The sequence below is a fragment of the Centropristis striata genome, chromosome 5 (genome assembly GCF_030273125.1).
Source record: "Centropristis striata isolate RG_2023a ecotype Rhode Island chromosome 5, C.striata_1.0, whole genome shotgun sequence".
NCBI lineage: Eukaryota > Metazoa > Chordata > Actinopteri > Perciformes > Serranidae > Centropristis > Centropristis striata.
The window spans coordinates 19,532,081-19,553,704 of record NC_081521.1 but is presented as its reverse complement, the minus strand read 5'-3'; the positions used below and the strand labels follow the sequence as shown (position 1 = coordinate 19,553,704).

Below are 21,624 nucleotides of genomic sequence, written 5' to 3'. Positions count from 1 at the left end.
AAGACGAAAACACATCTTGCGCTGCGGTTTCAACCTGTCAATCACAAGGTATTCCCGCCCTAAATCGCTCTAAATGGCACCATAGTTTAAGAAATTAACATCATGTTGTATTGAAGAAGACTTAAAACTAACGATTGAGACCATAAACTGATGTAATCATTCAAGTCATAAGTAGGGTCATTTTCCCGTGACTTCTTTTTGCAGCCAGATGTTGTTGCTTGGATAAAAATGATAAAGTGCCCTTGAGGATGCTTTTCTAGTTTCCTTATAGCAAATATGCAAAAAAATAAATAAATAAAAGGTGAATGAAAGGTTTCTATCAAATTCCACTGAGAATACCCCCGGGGAATTTTTGACCCATGTTGCACATTTAAAAAAGGCTAAAAATGATTTTGTTGAAGAATTTGTGACATGTTGAGTAAACAAATGCATAACACCCAAATGTATAAACAAAGTTATATACTTTAGGGTTACTTTTGACCCATGTTGTGCATCAGAAGGGAAAATCAAAGTGCAAAGATTTACATGCACAGCTGCATTCATTTAATTTTTGAGTTTTCTCACTAGGGGGCAGCAGAAGTCCTAATATCATCAATATAATATCATCCTGTCGAGTTAACGAGGAAAACAATCCAGCAACCATAGATCAAAATTAATATTCTGTTTCTGACTACATAATGAATACAAGTACAACATCAAGTTTCTTTGTAGTTCTGTTTTGGTCTCAACCAGCTGGTTAGAAAAACACAATGCTCTTCTCCACTTTATTTAGCAGACACTTCTTTATTTTCTCTCTCTGCGCTGTTTTCTTTGCTGGGCAGGAAGTGTACAGTTCGGGTTTTTTAGAACATATTTGTTGAGAACAATAAGTATATTACCTGCAGAACTGTTATTAAGCCGGTGACCCATTTCCTGACAATTTTTTTTTGATGAAGCTTCTACAATCTGCAATCTACAATGTCATTTAGCAGACTAACCTTGTTGCTGTATTCTACTTCAAAAACCAGGCTTGTTCCGAAGTTTTTAGTTTGCTAATGTGGTTGTATTGTAAAGTTGAATTAAAAATACGCCCCTTCAGATACTCTGTGCCGGCATCCCATCAAATCATGAATAAGTATTACAGAAACATTACTAACCTTGCTGCTGTATTCTCCTTCAAAAATCAGGCTTTAAATGCTATTTTCTTAAATGGGTAAGTACATTGGAATATGAGGTTTTCTTTTATTGGGTTATTATGGCTTATCTCTATTATTTCACCCTGTACAGGTGTGAGTGTGGCTGCTTCTAATGTGAACAATTTAAATCCATTCACTTTACTCCAGTTTTCCAAACTCAACAGGGGACTTTCTGATTGCAGCATTCAGTTGTGCCACAGAAAACATATTTAGCACAGCAGGAGCAACAGAAATACACGATTATTAAGGTAAACAAAAAGTAATTAAGACACTATAGAACACTTTGGGAAACAGCAGAGAGGAGTGAAGGAGCATGTTATGATAAAACTGTAAACTGTGTGGGTGTGTGTTTGTGTTTCCTGTTTTGCAGACATGTGTGGAGGTTTCACTTCCTCCTCCTGAGTCAAACTTCAACCTGTCAAAATCTGCAGGTGAGAAAAACAAACTCTTCTGAATTCAGTTTCTCTGACGGTTGCAGAGAGAGGATGATGTTTGACCTCCCACTTGAAGAAGAAAACATCACTTTCTGTGTCATTTTGATATTTTTTAGCTTCTGTTCTCACTGAAGCTCAACAGAGCTGGCTGAACATAAATGTAGTGTGAAATTACAAATAACACAGTGAACGTCCCATCTCTATAATTAAACCCTGCAAAAATGTTTTATGCTGGAAAGGGTATTTATTTTAAACTGTTAAATGGGTCGGCTTGACCTGGCACACAACAGGATGATTAAATTAACCAAATCCATTTACATATCCAGCTTGTAATGCAAGGCAATTTTATTTAATATGGTGACTGGAGGTGAATCATGCTATTTCAGGCCTGCTGTCGTTGTCGCTATAACTCCATCTTTCTGCCTTTTTTTGTGTCTCATTTTATACTAACCATTGATTTGTTACTGAATAGTCTGCTTTCTTGCTGAAAAAATATATATATATTTGTGTTGGATTGCTGTGATCCAGACTTTATTAAATTCTACTTTGCTTTATAAAATTGCTCTCTGTCGGTTTGTGTTTCCTTCCTTTCATTTGATTCAGAATGTTGTTTTGTTGACTCGCCGGGCTCCTTCTCTGTGACGTCCTTTACGATGAAAAGAGAAATTAACTTGACATGAAACTCAATGTGAAACACTCAGCGTTCACTCAAAAATCACTAGTTGCTGCCCTGAGGCGAAGCAATTACGCCTTAATTTCTGCAGTGAAACTAATCACTGTAAGATTATAGTGTCATCGGCAGCATTGAGGTTGTGGTGCCCAGTAATGTGAAAGTGAATCAGAGTAGACAGGCTCAGTCTATCTTCTCTGCATCATACGTTTATGAAAATAACACAAACTTCTCTCAGTAAAGGTTCTTTGAGGACAAATCAAATGTTTGGAGCAGGGTGTTTGGAGCATCTTGAATGCAACTGTTGGTCAGTACAGTATCAGTGTCTGCAAAAAAATAGACCATCTGCATAATGTCAAAATGCTGTGTAGCAACGATTTGATATGCAGCTTTAGTGCCCCCCTGTGGTGACAAGAAGCACTGCACAGGACATGCAACAAGTGGAAGGTGTTATTCATGGAAACAGCAAAGCCAGCTATGTGTTTTCTATTCTTTCCAGCATTATTTGAGCATATAGTACACATTAACATTCATGAAATTATTAAAATTGTGTCTATAGTTCCACTATGTTGTGTTATTGTATGAGTGAGGTTAACACACACACACACCAGGGCCTCCCTAAATGTTTTCATGAATGCCACCTACACACAAAGCAGCTGATAGGCTTTAGGCAGTGGAAATGCATTTGATAAGACTTTCACACCCCTTTCACATATCAGAGGAGATTTGTGCCACCAGATAGGATTCAGAATTGTGTAACCGATCAAAGGTTAAGCGCTGATAACGTGCGCTGGTGGAGACTGAGGCCAACCCCGTTCAGTGTCAGCGACCGTATGTGTGTGCCAACAGGGGGAACTCGGCTGGAGGGAAGGAAGAGATTTAAACTCAGCTGCTGGGTGTTTCTTTAAACTTCCTCCACACCCTGATTATCTTCCACATTACAGGCAGCTGGAATATCACTGGTTCCAGCACACTGAGAGCTATTAGACTGGGAAAGAAAGCCATAATTCGGTGTGTGTGTGTGTGTGTGTGTTTGTGTGTATATATATAAGATGCAGGGAGAACTTCAGTGTCTGTGTGACACATGACTTTTTCACTGCCGGACATTGTATTTATAACTGAGGACTGCTTCTGTGTGCTACTGTAAGTATCAGGTATGTATATCATGTGGGATTTACACAAACAATATTCAAGCAGGTGATATTATTAGAATGAATAGGGTCTAATGCATGTATCTACAGGGAAAAATCTATTATTATGAAAATCATATTTTGATCATGTTTGCTTGATTGTGTCTCTCTCCCCCTCTCCCCCCCCTCTCTTCCTCCATCTCTCTCCCTCTCTCTCCCTCTCTCCCTCTCTCCCTCTCTCTCTCTCTCTCTCTCTCTCTCTCTCTCTCTCTCTCTCTCTCTCTCTCTCTGCTTGGTGTATGGCGCCCCCTCCTGTTGCTCTTGGTCTTTTCACATCACTTGAAGCAGTCACTCATAAAGACACACCAACTCTCCTGTAAAACTCTGCTAATTATAGATTTAAACTATGAAAATGATGAATAATTTTAACATGATTGGAAAATAAAATAAAGATATCATACAAGACTTCTGTGTCAAGCACAGATTTTCTAGGCTTGGTAGGCTAGGTATAGGCCAGGTTTCACCCTGGTGAAATTACACTGACATGCCTCTTGTTTTGTTATACTTGAGTTGTTCAGTTTCAGTATTAAACTAATACAGACAGCATTTTTTTTAAATCAAGACCCCTCACCTGTCAGATCAACTGATTAGGAAATGTTAGAGAAGCACTCACTGAGCCCTATAGTCCTCATAGGTGAACCCAAAAGTCTATTACTATTTGTTTGAGGACATGTTCCTGAAAAGTAGGATCCCTGGTTAATGGAGGACTGCTGGTGTAAGATACCTGTGCTATTTGTTGGTCACTGAGTTCACCTGTTGATCCATTGTTGCTTAATTCAAAGTAAATATTGCAATATCTCCTGTAAAAAAAATTGTAATGCTAGAAATCCAGCTGTTAATGTGAGATCCGGAGTCTTAAAAATGTCCTTAACTGAACTCTTCAGTAAACAACCACAGCAGGAGAGAAGATAAGAGACGTTGGGGCCCTGTGGTTTCAACTTGTGGCCAGATATGATGATCTGTGGTGCACATGCAAAGCAAGATATTGCTAAAAAAAAACTTGTTCTGTGGTCGCTTCTATACGTGTCATATCATATCATAGTAATCTGCTGTCTTATTAAGTGTCAATTGCAAAACTAGTGTTTTTTTAATATCTAAATGATGCATAGTTTAGTGTTAATTCAATGTAATCACTATATTTAAGCATTTATTTATATGCGCAGTAGTAAGTTTTGTCAAAACTGCAGGAATGGTATCTTTATATTTATTATTGCCTTTATTTGACCTGTATTTTCTATACATAACAAACAGCTGGACAATATAAAAACTTCAAAATATGCATAACATGATACATAAACCTATAGGCACATTTATAAGTTGGGTACATGAAACGATATACATGGCTATAAGTCCTACATGCATATATGTGTGGGAAAAAAACTATGAGCAATATCGGTAAAATGCAAAGTATTCTCAGGAAAACAAACAACACAATAATATATATACATATATATATATAATGCCAAATAGTAGAAATGTGTATATATAATTTGATAAAATGTATGCATGTCTTATTTTTTATATTCTTATTCTGTTCTTATGTCTATGTATCTGTATCTTGAGCTGCTGTGACAACTACATTTCCCCACTGCGGGATGAATAAAGTTATATCTTATCTAATCTTATCTTATGCATTAGCCTACAACAGTGATAATTAATCAATAAACATCTAAAAGTATGGAGGTAACGTAAAGTGGTGGTGCATGGATCGTCACTTTAAACGATGATGTGTAAATAAAATTTAATACATATGCTAAAGAAGATAAAGTTCTATTATAGAAAACTCTCCTGCTTCGATGGACGTGTGAATCCGCGCATGCGCTCTGCCACCCCTGTCCGCCAGGGCGGTGATCTCTCTCTCTCATACACACACACTCTCCCTTTGTGTCTCTCTATCTCTCTCTCTCTCTGGGAAAAACCCGAGCAGGAGGAGAGCAGCAGAAAGGGGGGAGGAGGCGGACTCCTTCTTCTTCTTCCGATACAGCGGCAGGATATTTAGAAAAATAAATAAAAAATTCCACGCACCGAGCCCCCCCCCCCTCCCACCCCCAGTGCGGAGCGGCAGAGGAAGAAAAACCACACGGATGTGCCTCCGAAAGCGCAGCGGATACCGCCCTCCGGACCTTATTAATGCCAAGATTGTGAGTATCTGATCGGCTGCAGAGACGAGCTTGAACACGGGGAGGGGAGGGGTGCCGCTTTCAGTTTAATTTCCCCCTTCCCTGGTCTCCAGTCAGCGGCGGGGCTTTTCCTCGCTCCGCGGTGTTGAGGAAAAGGTCGGTCTCCGTGATTCCTTCACTCCCTCCTTTCCTCCTTCCCTTTCTCGCCTCCTCGGTTCCTTCTCAAGACCGGGAAGCAGACAGACAGACAGGCAGGCAGTCTTTGGGGGGAAAGGGGAGGAGAAGGAGCCGGGCGTCTTGTCTCCCTTTGCCTCTTTTTTCTGTCTTTTAACCCTCTGGAGTCCATCTATTTATTGGAAATACACATGTTTTATTTACAGTAATAACTTTATTTATATATGATATGTAGGCTAGACAAGCTGAGAAAGCCAGTTGAAAGTGCAATCATAGGAGCTTTCACAGTGTGCCATTTATATTTCAAGACCATTTTTAAAATGTGAATTTTCTCTCTACAATGAAAACTACTACTATTTTCAATTTACATGCAAATAGACTGTTTTGTAGTTTTATTATTTATTATTTTTTCTGCTGTTTTTGTGTGTATAAATGGTAAAAAAGAAAAGAAAAAAAAGGTACATTTCCATAGACACCTGTGTCTTTTGAATGTATTTTCGTCAGCTTTATACTTTAATTAAAATAAAATGAAAAATCTGACTGATAGCTAAGTTTGTGTGGAGAAAAAGGAGCCATGCATGTGATGTAAGGACAGACTAAAAGATGCTAAACAGAAACAGAAATTAATGCATAGGAAGTTGACAAATTTGAACCAAAATCTCCTGGACTTCAGAGGTTTAAACGGTTTTCTTAATTAGGAGGTGTTTCAGTCTGTAGCTGTTAAAACATAAAACAGGACGTGGAAAAAACACACATAAGCAGTGTTTTAGTAGGAAACTAATGAAAGTGTTTAAATGGTTTTGTCACTTTATTTTACTATTCTTCCTTTCTATACTTCTTTCATTCAGTTGGCATGTCCTATAAGTGAGTTTAGAAAGAAAAACAGCAGTTAAACTGACAGTTGGCCTACCGTTTTTTCAGTTGGAACCGTCATGTTCATGGGGGTTCAGTTGTAGCATGGGTCAAAGGTCATGGGGGGTTCAGTTATAACATGGGTCAGTCCTCAAGGCCCAGGACAACTAGCATGTATGACAACTACATGTAGTAAAAAAATAATTCACTCCAATTAAACCTGAACAAAAAATCTGCAACAAGTTCTTGTTCCTCTTTTTTTACTTTGTTACGTTTTTTTTTTTAAAATGTCAAACATAGCAAGTTCTTATTGTCGGCCTAACATTGGATTGAAAACCAGAAGCTATCATAGCTAGCTTGTAAAAAAAAACATTTTTAAGCTAATTTTGTTTGATACAATTGTTATCTCGCAAATTGAAAATAAGATGCTAAGAACCTGTGGTGTCAGCTGTGATACATATTCAGTAGATGTTCTTATTGAGTGTTTTTTTGGTTTTCGAGTTTGCTAGTTCGCTAGCTAGCAGTTTGCTAGCTTATATATTAAGAGAACCGGATACACTGTTGGAGGCGGGGCTTTGCTTATTAAAGTTCAACTTCTGCCCAAAAAAATACCTAGATCTTTCACTGCTCTTCCACATCTATTGGACACATATATGGCCAGCTCAGCCAGCCGAAGATTTAGTACTGAAGACTTCTAGCTACTTCTGGTTTAGCGATTCGCTTACTTGAATGTGAATAAAGCAATTTACTCTTACAGACTTTCCCAGTGTTATCGAACTGGCTCAAATTCGGACAATGAATCGAGTCATTTTGCTGGTATTCGACTTCAGTGCATAAATAATACCCGGATCTTCTGCTTTTCTGCATCTAGTAGCCCCATACGACTTGCGCACTAAATCTTTGGCTGGCTGAGTCAACTACTTCCTGTTTAGTGCTTCACTAACTTGAACATGAATAAAACAATTGAATCTTATAGCTTTTCTAGACTTTCCAAATGTTATTGGACCGTATGGATCATATTCTGCCAGTGAAACAAGTCATTTCGCATGGGTTACGAAAAAAAATATCTGCTGATTTAAATTGTTAAGCCAAAGAGGTTGCCTACTTGGGGTGGGAGTGGTGGTGGATGGGTGAAACCCCCACTTTTTCAACCAGTAGGCTGGTGTTCATGTCCCGTTGGCGGAAGTTATGTCTTGGAATTTTTTTTAAGCCTAACTCTGTCCTTTCCCCCCTAACCTTAAAGAAGTGGTTGTGGTTGCTCAACCTAACCATTATGTAGCATGAACATGTTCAAAACAGCGATCATGACGTAGGGTACAACAATGGCAGTGAAAAAAAAAACGCTTGTCACATGTCACATTTTGTGGGACATCATACAGATCGCGCTGCAATAATATGACCTAGTAAAGTGAATTTTATACTTACATTGAAACGTTATTGACATCACCGAGCCATTGTCTGTTACGATCATTGTTGTGCAACGGTGTTGCATTGATAAGTTTAGTTTTAAGGGTTGCAGCAATATATCAGATATACAAATTGATGGTCTGCTATACTATGGACATTTGCTTTTCTACAGTGTTGAAATATATTTTTATTTATTTTAAAAACCTTAAAAGATCTCAACCAATAAACCCTTGCTTGATTTACTAGAAATGATTATTCAGCTAGATCTGTTGAGTGTTTATATTTTCCATCTGTGTAGGATGTCTAAAGATCATGCTGATTACAGTATTGGCTGTCAATAGTGAACATGTGTTAACAATGCATAGCTAAAATGGGATATGACATGCACTGATGCAATTAGTGCCATTTCTGATAAATCAAATCAGGGTTTCTGCCGTTAGTGGGAATCAATCTGATGCCACCATGTCATAAATCAGCACCTCTGTACTCATTGGGATTATTTTTATGTAGGTAGCGTGAGTCCAGAGATGGTTGTTGTGCTTGCTGTAACTTACTGAATGTAACTGATAATTTAATGACAATGTTCAGGAGAAGCATGTGTTGTTGATTGGTCATCTCTGGCCAGTCTGTGCTGCTGGCAGCATTAGGTGATGTAATGAATGCATTGGCTTTTAATAACTGATGGCAAGTTGTAAGTAAGATCTATAATAGTTATTGAAAATCATGGTGCAAGGTATAGTTGCTGAAAATGCAACATACAGCTGTGATGTTTTTGGTGTGATTTTTACTAACTTGGATCAATTTGATTTGCCTCAAGTCTTAAAAAAGTCCAGTGAACGCTACAGTGATGTCACAGGTGACATAGAAAAAAATGTCAAGTGGCTGCTGTTTCTCATGGGACCATAAGCGCATACATTCATACCATGGGAATAAAACCCTAAACTTTGACAGGATTATGGCTTTGCTCTATACCCATGTTACACAGATAACCCCAAACTCAGCATGTTCAGAAGAGATTAATTCAGCTGATATTTGTGACAGTTAAGATGAGAAAATCACAGTGAGATTCCTTAACTGTTCTCCCATTGTTTTTGTGGTTTGAGTTTATAGTGACCTTGCTGTACTTGATGGTATGTTTATGTATAAACTGACACTATGAAGTTCCTACATGCTACTTCTACAGCAGCCCAGTAGTGGCTGTGTTACATACATTATGTTGCACACACAACCTTAGTATGAAACATAACTTTAATATCCCTTTTGGGACTTAAATGACTCATATATAATTCCTATTTAGGACCATATAAGGTAACGCTTCCGGTTAGTCACACAGGAAGAGACACAGAAAAGCAGAAATGATTGTGTTGCGTTAATGTATACTTAATTTGAGCAGAGATGGGATTTTACAACTGATCCTGTCGTTCAGTCTCCTTATCACTCCGCTGTGTAGTAAATGTCTTATCATGAATCATACTGGGCCACTGTGGGTTAACATGCTGCACAGGAAGGTGCTTTAGAAATCAGAAATAAAGGTGGAAGAAGATGTCAGACTTGTCAGGATTTGAAAGTACAGCTCTTTGCATTTCTTCTCTGTTTTCTGTTTGGTGTGTCCGAGCAATGTGGAACTGCTGGCTATCAAATGTCAACATTCATCTCCTTTTATCCTCGTAAATCCTTGTGTTTTGAGGTTCCTTTTTTGAAGCCGGTTTGAATTACACACAGTTCTAAAATAAAGTAATCCTCTTGAAAGAGAAGTGAGATTTGTCTGCAGGCGTCTCAGTCAAGTTCTTTGGTGTAAAAACCTCTTTCTCATGTGACCGAGCAAACCAGGCTGAAGGAGGAAAAGTTTGATTAAACAGCTTCAAACACATTCAGTGGGAAAACACCCTCAGAAATCACAGACGGACATATTCCCCCTCTGTATGACCTGGTATTTATTTAAGCTGCAGTTGTATACTGCATCACCATGGAAAACAGGATCAACACTATCACTCTCAAAAAAAGAAATCTGTGGCTAATTTGGGGTCCCAACCTTGAGATTAACAAACACGCCACCTCTCAGATAATGACTTATACCCGACCAGGAGTCTACAAGTTTGTTTCCTTCTTCTTGTTGCCAGTTGGTACACACTTCCTCTTCCTGTGTCTTTCTTCATTGTGTCTGTTGCTTGCTTCCTCTTTTTTTTTTAAGTTTAAGTCATCGCCTTCTCTTCTTGTGTCTCTCTTGAGATTTGTGCACCATTTCTTTTTGCTTTTTATTGTCTGATTCTGTCCACCTTTTCTGTAGTGATGTGGTTGCCCTTCTCTAACGTGTGTGTGTGTGTGTGTGTGTGTGTGTGTGTGTTAGTGTGTCCTCATCATCTTGTGCTACGAGTTTCTGGTGCTTTTACTGGTCACTCTTTGTTTCGGGTTTAATGTTTTAAGTCGATAAAACTCCACACACAAAAAATAGCATTCCCATGTCATCTCTGATGAAAGCTCAGATCTCCCGATGTTTAATATTTGTCCAAGAACCTTATTTTTAGTTTGACCACCACACATTTTTGAGGTCATCCAGTGGGATTTTGAAAGGATCACATCAAGGGGTCAGAGAGTTTTCTCAGCCCAAAGACGACCATGTCATTCCTCTGATGATATGAACTCAACCAAAAATTACCAAAATTGGAGTTCCAAGTGACATGTGAAGCTGTAGACAACTCCTATTTTTGATAAATAATTATTGGGCTCTGTAGTTGCATATAGCTGTGGAAAGAGTATGATTTGATGCAGAAACGTCAATAAACAGAAATTTAAACACAAGTGCTGCCATTGTGACCGCAAAAGGGGCGGCTGTGGCTCAGTTGGTAGAGCAGTCGTTGAGAGGGTTGGTGGTTCGATCCCTGATCATGGCAGCCTACATGTTGAAGTATCCTTGAGCAAGATACTGAACCCCAAATTGGTCCCGAGCTGCGTTCATCGGTGTGTGAATGAATTCCCGATGGTGGCAGGTGGCACCGTTTAGGGTAGCCTCTGCCACCAGTATGAATGTGTGTGTGAACGGGTGAATGAGCGCAGTAGTGTAGCGCTTTGAGTGGTTGCAAAGCGACTAGAAAAGCGCTGTATAAGTGCAGGTCCATTTACCATTACCAAAAGCTGTAAATACATGACAAAACTCTCAGGATGGCACTAATAAACCTGTTATTGCTGATTCCCTGGGAACATTAGAGTCAGCATTGATACACTTCAAACAAAGATTTCATATATATAACTCAACCAATACATTAGCATGGCAAATGTGATCCTTGTAAAGCCATATTTGTCAGCAGAAAAGACAAAAATAACAAAAACCATTCGACATGAAATTACCATTAACATGTTCATAATACATATATGATCTGTGCCACATGTCGGTTAAAAAATAATCAGGAATGGCTCATCTTGGAGCGCCATGGTAGCCAAGTAATTGCGACATTTGTTGTAATCCACAATTTGTTTTTTCCTCCATCACTATCGACTTCCAGTGAAGGCTAAACAAATCTTCACCTCTATTGGGGAGTCCAAATTTGGCTTTAAGTGCTGTAAACACTTAACAGGATTTCTGGGTAATGACGTCTTCAAAATTCTAACTTAACTTAACATTACAATCCTTTAAAATCAAATCACAGCAGTACAGGGAAATCATGGGGCCCCTCATGGCGGTATATTGAGCCCAGTCATACTTGCTTTACTGGGTTTATGTGAATTTGTAAATCTGCTTTTGAAGTCATGTTTGACTGCCACACTTGTTAGGTTGGAGGCCAAACTAAATTAGCCCCTTCTATTTCTCCAAAATGGCTATAGGTAGCATCATTAGCTTTCCTTATTGAAACTAATTGACATGATGAGCAACCGCCTTGCCACTCATTTCTGTCTCATGGTTTCAATGTAGAATTCAAGACAATCTTGAAGAGGAGTTCAAAAGAAATACTTTGGTCCAATATTTGGTAATGTTTCAACCCCTCTTTGGGGTTTTTTCCCCCCGGGCACAGTAATGTGCTGCCCACTGCTCCTTGCATGGTGTGTTTACTTGTGTGTAAAAGAGGATGGGTTAAATGCAGAGGTTGAATTTTTTTTTAATCGTCTTTTTCTTTTATTCTTCTTTAGTGGTCATTTTTCATTTAATTTCATCTTTATTTATTCAGGGAAGGCCAATTGAGAGCAAGCTCTCATTTCCAATGGCGCCCTGATTACAGTACAAATACAATTTTAACACATTACACTACATATCCATAATAATATATAATTAACAGAAGCACAATAAATTCAATGAGTACATACACATTCAGAAATCATAAGATTAATAAGAATGTCTTTAAAATGATTAAAAGGAATCAGTGTATCCAACTGAAGCTGTGACAGTAAATTATTCCATTTAAAAGGAGCAAAATAAACAAAAGCGAATTTCCCAACCTCCGTTTTAATAGCAGGGATATTTAGAGCCAGTGGGTTATATGAACGAGTTGGAAAGTTAAAAGATCTGAAGTTCACTAGGCTCGATAAGTAGAATGGTAGTTTATTTAGTAGTGCCTTATAAATAAACAATATACAGTGTTGCTCCCTTCTTAGAGCCAGGGAAGTCCAACCAACATTATGATAGAGGTGGCAGTGATGGGTCATGAACCCATCACCAGTTATAAATCTAATAACAGAATGATAAATTGTATCAAGTGGTTTTAGGACCGAGGGACAATTATATAAATAATATCACCGTAATCTAAAATGTGGCATGCACTATCTGCCTTCTACAGTGCTGAGGAAGACAGGATTTATTTCTATAAAAGAATGCCAATATAGGCTTCAGCTTCTTTAAGAGTTCTGCTACATGTAATTTAAAAGACAATTTATCGTCCAACCAAATACCCAAGTACTTATAATAAGAAACCCTTTCCAGGGGAGTCCCATCTTCTGTGTTGAGGGTGAACTTATCTAAGTCAACAGTACGTTTTTTTGTGAAAATCAAGTACTTTGATTTTTCTGGATTTAAAACCAATTTAAGGTTAGACAGAGTTCTCTGGATAATGCAGAAATCATCTTGCAGATTATTTAGAGCTTGTTCAACAGATGAAGCAAAAGAATAAATTATTGAATCATCAGCATAAAGATGAATTAAGCTGTTAGTGACACCACAATTAAAATCATTGATATAAATAGAAAAAAGCAGAGGTCCTAAAACTGAACCCTGCGGTACACCTTTGTATATGTTTAAAAATTCTGATATAAAACCATTGCCAGTCACAGCTTGGGATCGATCAGATAAATAATTCTCTACCCATTTACAAGAGTTATAGTCAAAACCAATATTATGCAATCGCTCAAGAAGGATGGTATGATCAACTGTATCAAAAGCCTTAGAGAGGTCTATAAAAAGGGCAACACAATCAAGATTTTTGTCTAGTGCTTGAGCAATATCATTCACAACCTTGGAAGTGGCTGTAACAGTGCTATGCCCAGGCCTAAAACCAGACTGAAAAACATTTAAAACTGAAAATTCTGATAAAAAAGATCTAATTTGATTGCTAATCAAGCGTTCTAAAATTTTCGCCAAGCAGGGTAATTTTGTGCAGGGGAGTTACAAATGCTGTTTTCCATATATTAGGAATAGAACCAGTTAAAAGGGTTAGATTAAAAATGTGCAAAAGGATGTCAACAATAACAGGTGCAGCTAGTATAAGAAGTCGAATATTCAACTGGTCAGCCCCAGTTGGCTTCCTAGGATCAAGACTACACAGAGCACTGAGAACTTCAGATCTAGTAAAGGGCATAAAAGAAAAGCTATGGGGACTAGTATTTGCAAGAGTAGGATTAAAATTACTGACCAAACTGGTAGAATGAAAGATATCACCTGCAGCATTAAAATGTCTATTAAAAAGTACACATTGTTCTTTTTTATCAGAAATGGAGATGGAGCCCTGCACTGGTCACTGGCACTCGTCACCAGTGATATAATCCTGGTTTGGAGTGTTGAATCCTTGAATTGGTCCAACATTTTACAATGTTAAGCCCTGTTTTGTTTGAATATTTGGTGGTGTTTTAGTTTTGATTTGGTCCAATGTTCCCTGCTGTTTAAGCCTTGGCTCTGAGTGATATTTACTGGTTATTTAGCCCTGGTTTGGTCCAGGCTTCAGTGGTGTTTTAGCCCTGGTTTTGTCCATTATTTGTGTCGGGCCACTGATTATTCTTATCTTTTAGCCAGGCATGCACAGACTTTCCTCTCTGAATACCTATCTGCCAAATACTGAGAATCTAATACCAGTACTCTCCTTTTCCAAAAATCTGTATAGAATTCACTGGAATATTTTTATGTAAGGTAACATGAGGCCAGGGACTAGAAACTGAGTTGGTAGCCAAAAGTAAGATAATAAATTTGCAACAGAGAACTCCATAATGACATTGATGAAGAGCCTGTATTTAATGTGGTTCAGTCACGTCGTGGCTGATACCCGATCCGCTTAATAAAGTCTGTATCAGCACTGATGCGATCCGATGGATTTTCACATTACAGGCAGGCACCTGATTCAGTATTTATATTAATCACTTGCCTAATGGTGTTTTAATATGTGACTGTAACACACGTCATCTGTGAGGGGAAGTAGCAGTGACCTGCCACGATGTACCAAGAGAAGACTTTCTGAAGCTCATGATTAAATCATCGTGTTAGGACATCCTCAGAATGTTTGCATAAGAGATGTTCAAGGAAACACGTGCTGATTCACTTCTTCCTCTGAACTTATGGAATAGTTGCATTGATGACTTGATGATTGATTATCTGACAGTTAAAAATGTACGCTTTCTTAGAGTATTCTGTAATAAATGGAAGATCCACCACTGATGGAGGATCACGGGTGGATGATTCACACACTTACTGTGGCTTTTTCTCTCTCCTTGTGTGTGTGTGTGTGTGTGTGTGTGTGTGTGTGTGCCTGTCTACACCTATGTTTTTGTGGATAAATGTACCTCATGCTGGGATATTTGGTGCATTTTGCGGCGTTAAATGCTGTGTGTGTGTGTGTTACATGCGTGTGAATTGTGTTCTTGGTTCATGACTGACTGAATGTATTCTGTGGTTCATATGTATTTTGCTTGTATTTGCTATGGTGTGGCAAATTTGCATAAATGCATGTTTGCACATACATCTGTGTGTGTGTGTGTGTGTGTGTGTGTCTGTGTGCGCGTGTGTGTGTGTGTGTATATATAAAGGAGAGGTCCGAGGCAGAAGGGGGGATGACATGCATGTGTCCGGCCTGCTAACATCGCTGACGACTCGCACACTAACCGACTGCCCGGCCTCACGACATGACGGACGTCCTGGTAAACCAACTGAACCTTTTCCTGTTGCTGTCTCTCAGATTCCTTTTCTTGCTTTTCCTCTCTCTGTTCATCACTTTATGCCTCCATCAATTTCTTTGTTTCAGTGTCCGGGAAATGTTTTTGTCCCATTTTATATCTATTTACTGGCGAATAAACTGGCTAATGGAATAATAGAAATAATAGACACAGAATATGGCAACAGATGTGTGTCCATGCACATCTGTCTATCCCTAGTAGTGATATCTAGAACCATTGTTTTATTCTGATCCTTTAATATTAGGTATCTGCCGATACTGAGTCCAATCAGATACTGATATACTTTTATCTCAATTAAATATGCATCTGAAGTAACAGCTGTAGCTACTTAATCCAAGGTTAGTAATCTAAATACTTGAGGTCCTGATTCAGAAATCTTACATTTATCTTACATTTACTTTGGCAGACACAGGCTTGCACACAACACACAAACCTTACAACAGACAAGTTTAATTTTGGCCTGCCATCAAGCTGATTTGACTAACTAACAAACACTACAGAGTGGTTCCTCACATTTCACAAGACAGCGCAGTGAACTTTCAAGTTGACTTGGTTTTGATAAATTACCCACACACTTCCTTTCTTCCTTTCTTGTCTCTCTCAAAGACTCAAAATGAAATGCCTCAATTGAATACAAGTTCTGCAGTAAAAATTCTAACAGTTATGAGGTTAACTCATCTTCTTTGGACTGTATTTGGCCAAATATGCACCTTGAACAGTCCTTGAAACAGTGGTTGGACTGTGACTGATGACATTTTAATTGTTCACAAGAACATAAGAAAGGCCCAGTGTCACAGTGAAGTTGAACCCTCAGTGAACTGGGCCAATAGAAGAAAAGTGATATGAGAAATGAAAGTAATCAGTATAAATCCTTGCTCTTTTGCCATTAGCTTTGATTTAGTTAAATAGCTAAGTTGAACAATTTTGATTTGATCTTTGTAATGAATTTAAAAGCACAGTAACTCTGAAGACTATTATGTCACAAAGTCTGAGTGGACAGCACTTAAAAGCATTCCCGAAAACACAACCAAACTGGTCCTCCATCGAAAAAACAGACATGGACAAACAATGGACTAAAAATAACAACAAATATTTGTAACTTTCTCTCTCTCCTCCTCTCGACCATTTTTCTAAATTAAATTGTCATTTAATTTCCACATGTGGCTGCCACTGCTGACTCTATATAACTGCTGTCAGCTTGTCATTTCTCTCTCTCCCTCTGTTTGTCTTCTATCGTTTCCTCTTACTTTTTTATTTCCCGCTCTCTCTTACTTGTTTTCTTATCTCACTCTCCCCCATTCCTCCCATTCCCTCCACTCTTTTTTTCTTTCAGTATCTCTGCCTCTCACCCACTTTCCCTCTCCATGTCCCCCTCTCTCTTTCTCTAGTTCTTCCTCCCACTCCCCCAAATTCCTTCACTCTCTCAACTCGCTCTTCCTCTCCTTTCCATTATACTCACCCCTCTCTCTGTCTCTCTTATCTTTATTTTCCTATTATCCATCACTTGAATGTTTCCTCCATACATGCTGGTTATGAAGAACACAGGCGCTGTGTGTGTGTACATTGGTTGTAAAGGGTTTATGTTACAGTTCCTTCTGATGTTAGTTGAGGCAACATACCTGAGCTATAATACACTGTAGAAAACCTGCTGTATAGGTTCTGTATACAGGGTTCATACAAAGTCTAGAAAGTTCGAAAAAGTTTATCATTGCATTTTCAAGGTTAATTTTGATTATTACGCCTTGAAAAATACTTGAATTTCAACATAATCTGGTGTTTCATCTATGCCATCACCCATGTTAACCAAAAATCTTTTAATATTTGAAAAGGCAGCCTTTTTGCATGTTGTCTCCTGGCGTCTCACACCAGCCAGAAGCGAACCGGACCAGAGCTAGATCTGACGACATTGGGCAGTAAAATGAAAAGGGGCATTTTTCTGTTTCCCATGGAGTAATTTTTTTTCTTAGCATTTTTTTGCATGTGCATTTACAGTAATGCTTTAGATGTGATGATAAAGGCTTCAGGAGTCTTGCACATTTTTTTTTAAATTAAATTTTACTCATAAAAGGCCGTAGGAACCCTGTGTGTCTTGTCCACTTTGTTACTTCAGTTTAATGCAGATTCTGTTGGATATAACTTTTTGTGATTATCATAGTATCTTCACTCTGGTTCCCTGGTTGAAACTGATGATGCTGTTTTTCTTGACATTTCCCAAATTAGGCTTAATTTTTTCTGACCTGCAGCGAGCAGCTCTGATCAAATACAGTGAAATGTAGTTTGTGATCAATCAATCTCTTAATGACGGTTTTAACAATTGTCACAAATCTGCAAGCACAGTTTTCAACAAGTTCTCCAAGCTAAAAGACAGAAGAGGTCATGCGTCAGTACCACCCGTTACGACACATATATACGTATCTCAGCTCGCGGTACGTCGGCACATTAAAAAAATTGCACACATTATACATACAAGTACAGTTGGCAGTTGTAAAAAAGGCTGCAGATTCTGAATTATGTTATAAAAACACTGACCTAGGTTTAGGGCAAAAAACTTCCTGGTAAGGCGTTATAAAAGACAGTTTAAACTGTATAGAAATGTATGGAAATGCCAGAAGTGAAATAGTTACAAAGGTCACATGATCCACGGAAGTTACGTAAAAAAAAGGAAGTTGCGGTCAAAAACGTGATTAACCTAACTTAAGTTGAAAATCATTTACTTTTGTTTTCACACGGGATGCTAACCCTGCTCTCTTGGGTGAAAGTCCGCTGTTTGTTCGACCCAACACAGATGTTGGTAACGACTGGCTGGCGAGACTTATCTCCTCTCAAAATTTACCCCATAGGTCATTTGCTAGCAAGCAGCAAAATACGTCCCATGTTCACGTTTTGGACCATCAATCCGTTCCCCCAAGCAGCCATAGTAATTCTGAATGACTGCGAGGCGGAGTTTATATACAAAATTTGCACTCAGGGTGGTTTGGAATGGTGGGGGATTGGTCGAACAAAGCCAGGCCTTTCACCCAGGAGAACGGCGTTCATGTCCAATGTTTAAAGAAAAGTAAACCCTGTGATTGAAACATCACTGAACTTCCATTCGTCACGTTTTTACGTCACTTCCAGTAGTCGCTTATTACACGTAACTACTTAACTTCCAGCATTTACGTGCATTTTGTAACTGTCCTTTTATAACGCCTAATTAAGACATTTTTTGCCCTAAACGTAGGTCAGGTTTTGTAGCCTTAATTCACAGAAACTGCAGCATTTTTTTTACAACAGTGACCCCTACAGGTATGCATATGACGTGTGCACTATTTTAAGAATCGATCTGCTTTGTACCAGCGAAACGCTCATATGGGTTGTTTTGGGTGGTACTGACAGACCGTGAATCGCTGTTTAGCTTGGGAATCTTGTTGGGCAGGCAGTCAGACTTCCAGGTCATCCCATAGGTGGTGGAAAGGTTGAGGTCTGTGCAAGACCCACACCAAACCGGGAAAACCATTTAATTTTGAGCCTGGCTTTGTGCATGAGGGCAGTGTCATGTAGAAACAAGAAAGGGCATTCCCCATTCATGCTGTCTGTAATATAATCCTATGTAGTATTAGGATTACCATCTTTGAAAATTGGGAGCCCAAACAATGAAAACCACCTGACCGAAAGTATTTGGACGGAGGAGCCGTGTAATGTGTACCGTAATGAATTCAGAGGAAAGCAAGACAAGAGCAGAGCTCCCCTCAGCCGTCCTCACTCCCAAAGAACAAGGAGAGAGACACGGCAGAGCTGTGCAGAGACATTCCTTTCTCATGCATGGATGCCCGGAGCATTTATGTAGCTTGAGGGACACATAGTCAGATTTGTGAAGTTTGGTGTTCTTGTGAAAGAGAGACGTTGACAAGTCTAGACTGGACTCCGGGATTGTCCAAGTTTGGAGGGAGAAGGAATGTAAATGCTGGGTTTTAGCAGCTTTTCCCTTTAAGCCATCATGGCATGAATAGGCCCATGCAGTCCTGACGGGTAGGGCTGGGTTGTTGTGTTGGTGTGTGTGTGTGTGTAGACACCAGGTCTGATTCATCAAGTTTCAGAAAGAAACCAAGAAGCCCTGTGTGTCACAATACCTCTGACTCTGTTTCCTGCCTCTCTCTCTCTCTCTCTCTCTCTCTCTCTCTCTCTCTGTCTCTCTCTCTCTGCCTCTCTCTGTCTCTGTCTCTCTCTTTCTTTCTCTCTCTCTCTCTCTCTCTCTCTCTCTCTCCATCTTTTCCTGTTGCATTGGACTGCCTTTCGTCTCTCTTCCTCCTTTACTGGAGTGAAGGCGTGTTGATTGATGGAAACGTCGTAGCTACTAGCAAAAGAGTGAACGAAAGTAGAAAGAAGGAGCCGTTTGTTCTTTCATTCAGTCTGCCATCGCTGATCCACCATTGAATCATCTCGTCTCTGGTGAGCTGTTGCTGCTGAATGCTTTCTGTGTGCTGACACTTGAATGTGCTGGTTATTGAACTGGGTTTGGTTATTTGTTCGCTGACTTTATAGCGCACACACACACACACACACACACATACACACACGCACAGAGCAAGGCAGTACCGTGGTTAGAGGTTTATATTTCCTCTCAGAGTGTCTACCAAACTGAATGTAGCTTTATTACTCAAATGTATGTGATTTGACAACTGATATTTGGCTTTTTAAGGACCTTCTCTGTTGTTTCTCTAATGAAACTCTTTCAACACCCTGTTAGATTGACTTGAAAATGCATCGTCATCAAGCTTTAAACAAGACTGTATGTGTCAGTTCCTGAAAAGTGGACATCTCTCTTCAGGGATGTGCAGTTTTTCATCATTATATCACACTTCTTTTTTTAAAATCTGTTTATTTAAGTGCATGATAAAACTTAACATACAGATGCCAGAGGGGAGTTTTGAAAGCTCCATTTGGGATTGAACAGACGTATTTGGCAGCTTTGCAAGAAATGCAAAAAGTCACTATGTTTATTTTTATTAGCTTCTGATTATTTCATCAATTTACAAAAGCCCAAAGTGATGTCATCAAATGTCTCCCTTTGTGCAACTAACAGTCTAAATCGTAAAGGTAGTGTGATAAATAATGCATAAAAATAAGAAAAGCATCAAATTATCTCATTGGACAGAATATTTAAACAATTGATTATCAAAATTATGTGTCAATATGTCATTCTGAATGACTATGTCCTGGCCAACAATAGTTATCTATACTCTTAAGAAAAAAACTCTTCAAAATATTTTTTTAGTGAAAATGAGAATACAAATGCAAAAACAATTGCATATTAGTCAGATAATCTCAATTAGATATTTTTATCCAAATCGTGCAGCCCTGATGTTGATGCTCTTGCGCTGCAGGGATCAAATCTGGGTCAGAAAAATGCTTTTACCCCACACTTACCTTTGGTGGTGTAGCCGCCACAGAGATGGAGTTTTGTGTTTACTCGTCTCAGAGATGTGTGCTTCTGCCCCCATTACCATGGAGGTGAAGCAGTGAAAAACTCAGCAGTAACACATCTTTCAAGATACACAATCTTCTTTCTCTTTCTGTCGACAGTTTGATATACACATACATTTTCTTTGTATGTTTCTTTTTGTGCATTCTGGATAGACATTTTGCTGTAAGTGTTCTAGTGGGATGTCAACATGCTCTAGTATGGTTTAGGATATCCTCTTAAAATTGGGCGTGTTGCAGCTTGCACAGTTGCACAGGCGTGTGTGTGTCTGTGTGAGGTTGTGGTGTGATCGTAAGTGGACACATGGTTTTGGTTGTAATTGTGTGTGCATCACAATGTACTTGTGTGCTGTAACTTTGAATGCACATGTGAGCAGTTGTAACTTGATTGTGTGTATCTAGTCATTGTGTGTGTGTTTGTGTGGTGTGTGTGTATGTGCATGCGTGTGTGTGTGTGTGTGTGTGTGTGTGTATGTGTGTGTTTAGACAGGCTTAACCATATAAGGTGAGGAGAGGAGAAGATTTCGGGAGCTGATGTGGTTTGTCGCAGCCCTCTGGTTAAAAAACCTTGAATTTGTCACCACAGAGCGCTGTTAGGCTGGATTTATAGACCCACTTACTGTGTGTGTGTGTGTGTGTGTGTGTGTGTGTGTGTGTGAGTGTGTGTGTGCGTGTGTGTGTGAGACTGTTAGAGAGAAAGTAAGAGAGTTTTAGTGTGAAAGTGAGGGTGTGTGTGACATTTTCAAAGAAAGAGTAAATGAAGAGAGACAGATCAAGAGG

The 21,624-nt window shown here is 39.0% G+C and overlaps 1 protein-coding gene across 7 annotated transcripts in view; it reads left to right on the top strand.

Annotated features, from left to right (window-relative positions):
• Nucleotides 1-3,133: 3,133 nt before the first annotated feature.
• rgs19 (regulator of G protein signaling 19) overlaps nucleotides 3,134-21,624 on the top strand; it is a 36,627-nt gene continuing 18,136 nt past the window's right edge. Inside the window, exons 1-3 of one of the 7 annotated variants that reach the window (XM_059333135.1) lie at nucleotides 3,134-3,422; nucleotides 3,758-5,610; nucleotides 15,238-15,348. In XM_059333135.1, coding sequence (XP_059189118.1) covers nucleotides 15,267-15,348 — 82 coding nt within the window. In that variant the 5' untranslated portion in view covers nucleotides 3,134-3,422; nucleotides 3,758-5,610; nucleotides 15,238-15,266. Of the gene's footprint in view, nucleotides 3,434-3,754; nucleotides 5,611-5,662; nucleotides 5,746-15,237; nucleotides 15,349-19,687; nucleotides 19,813-21,624 lie in introns of those variants that run through there. The other 6 variants (XM_059333132.1, XM_059333134.1, XM_059333137.1 and 3 more) reach the window with 6 other exon arrangements.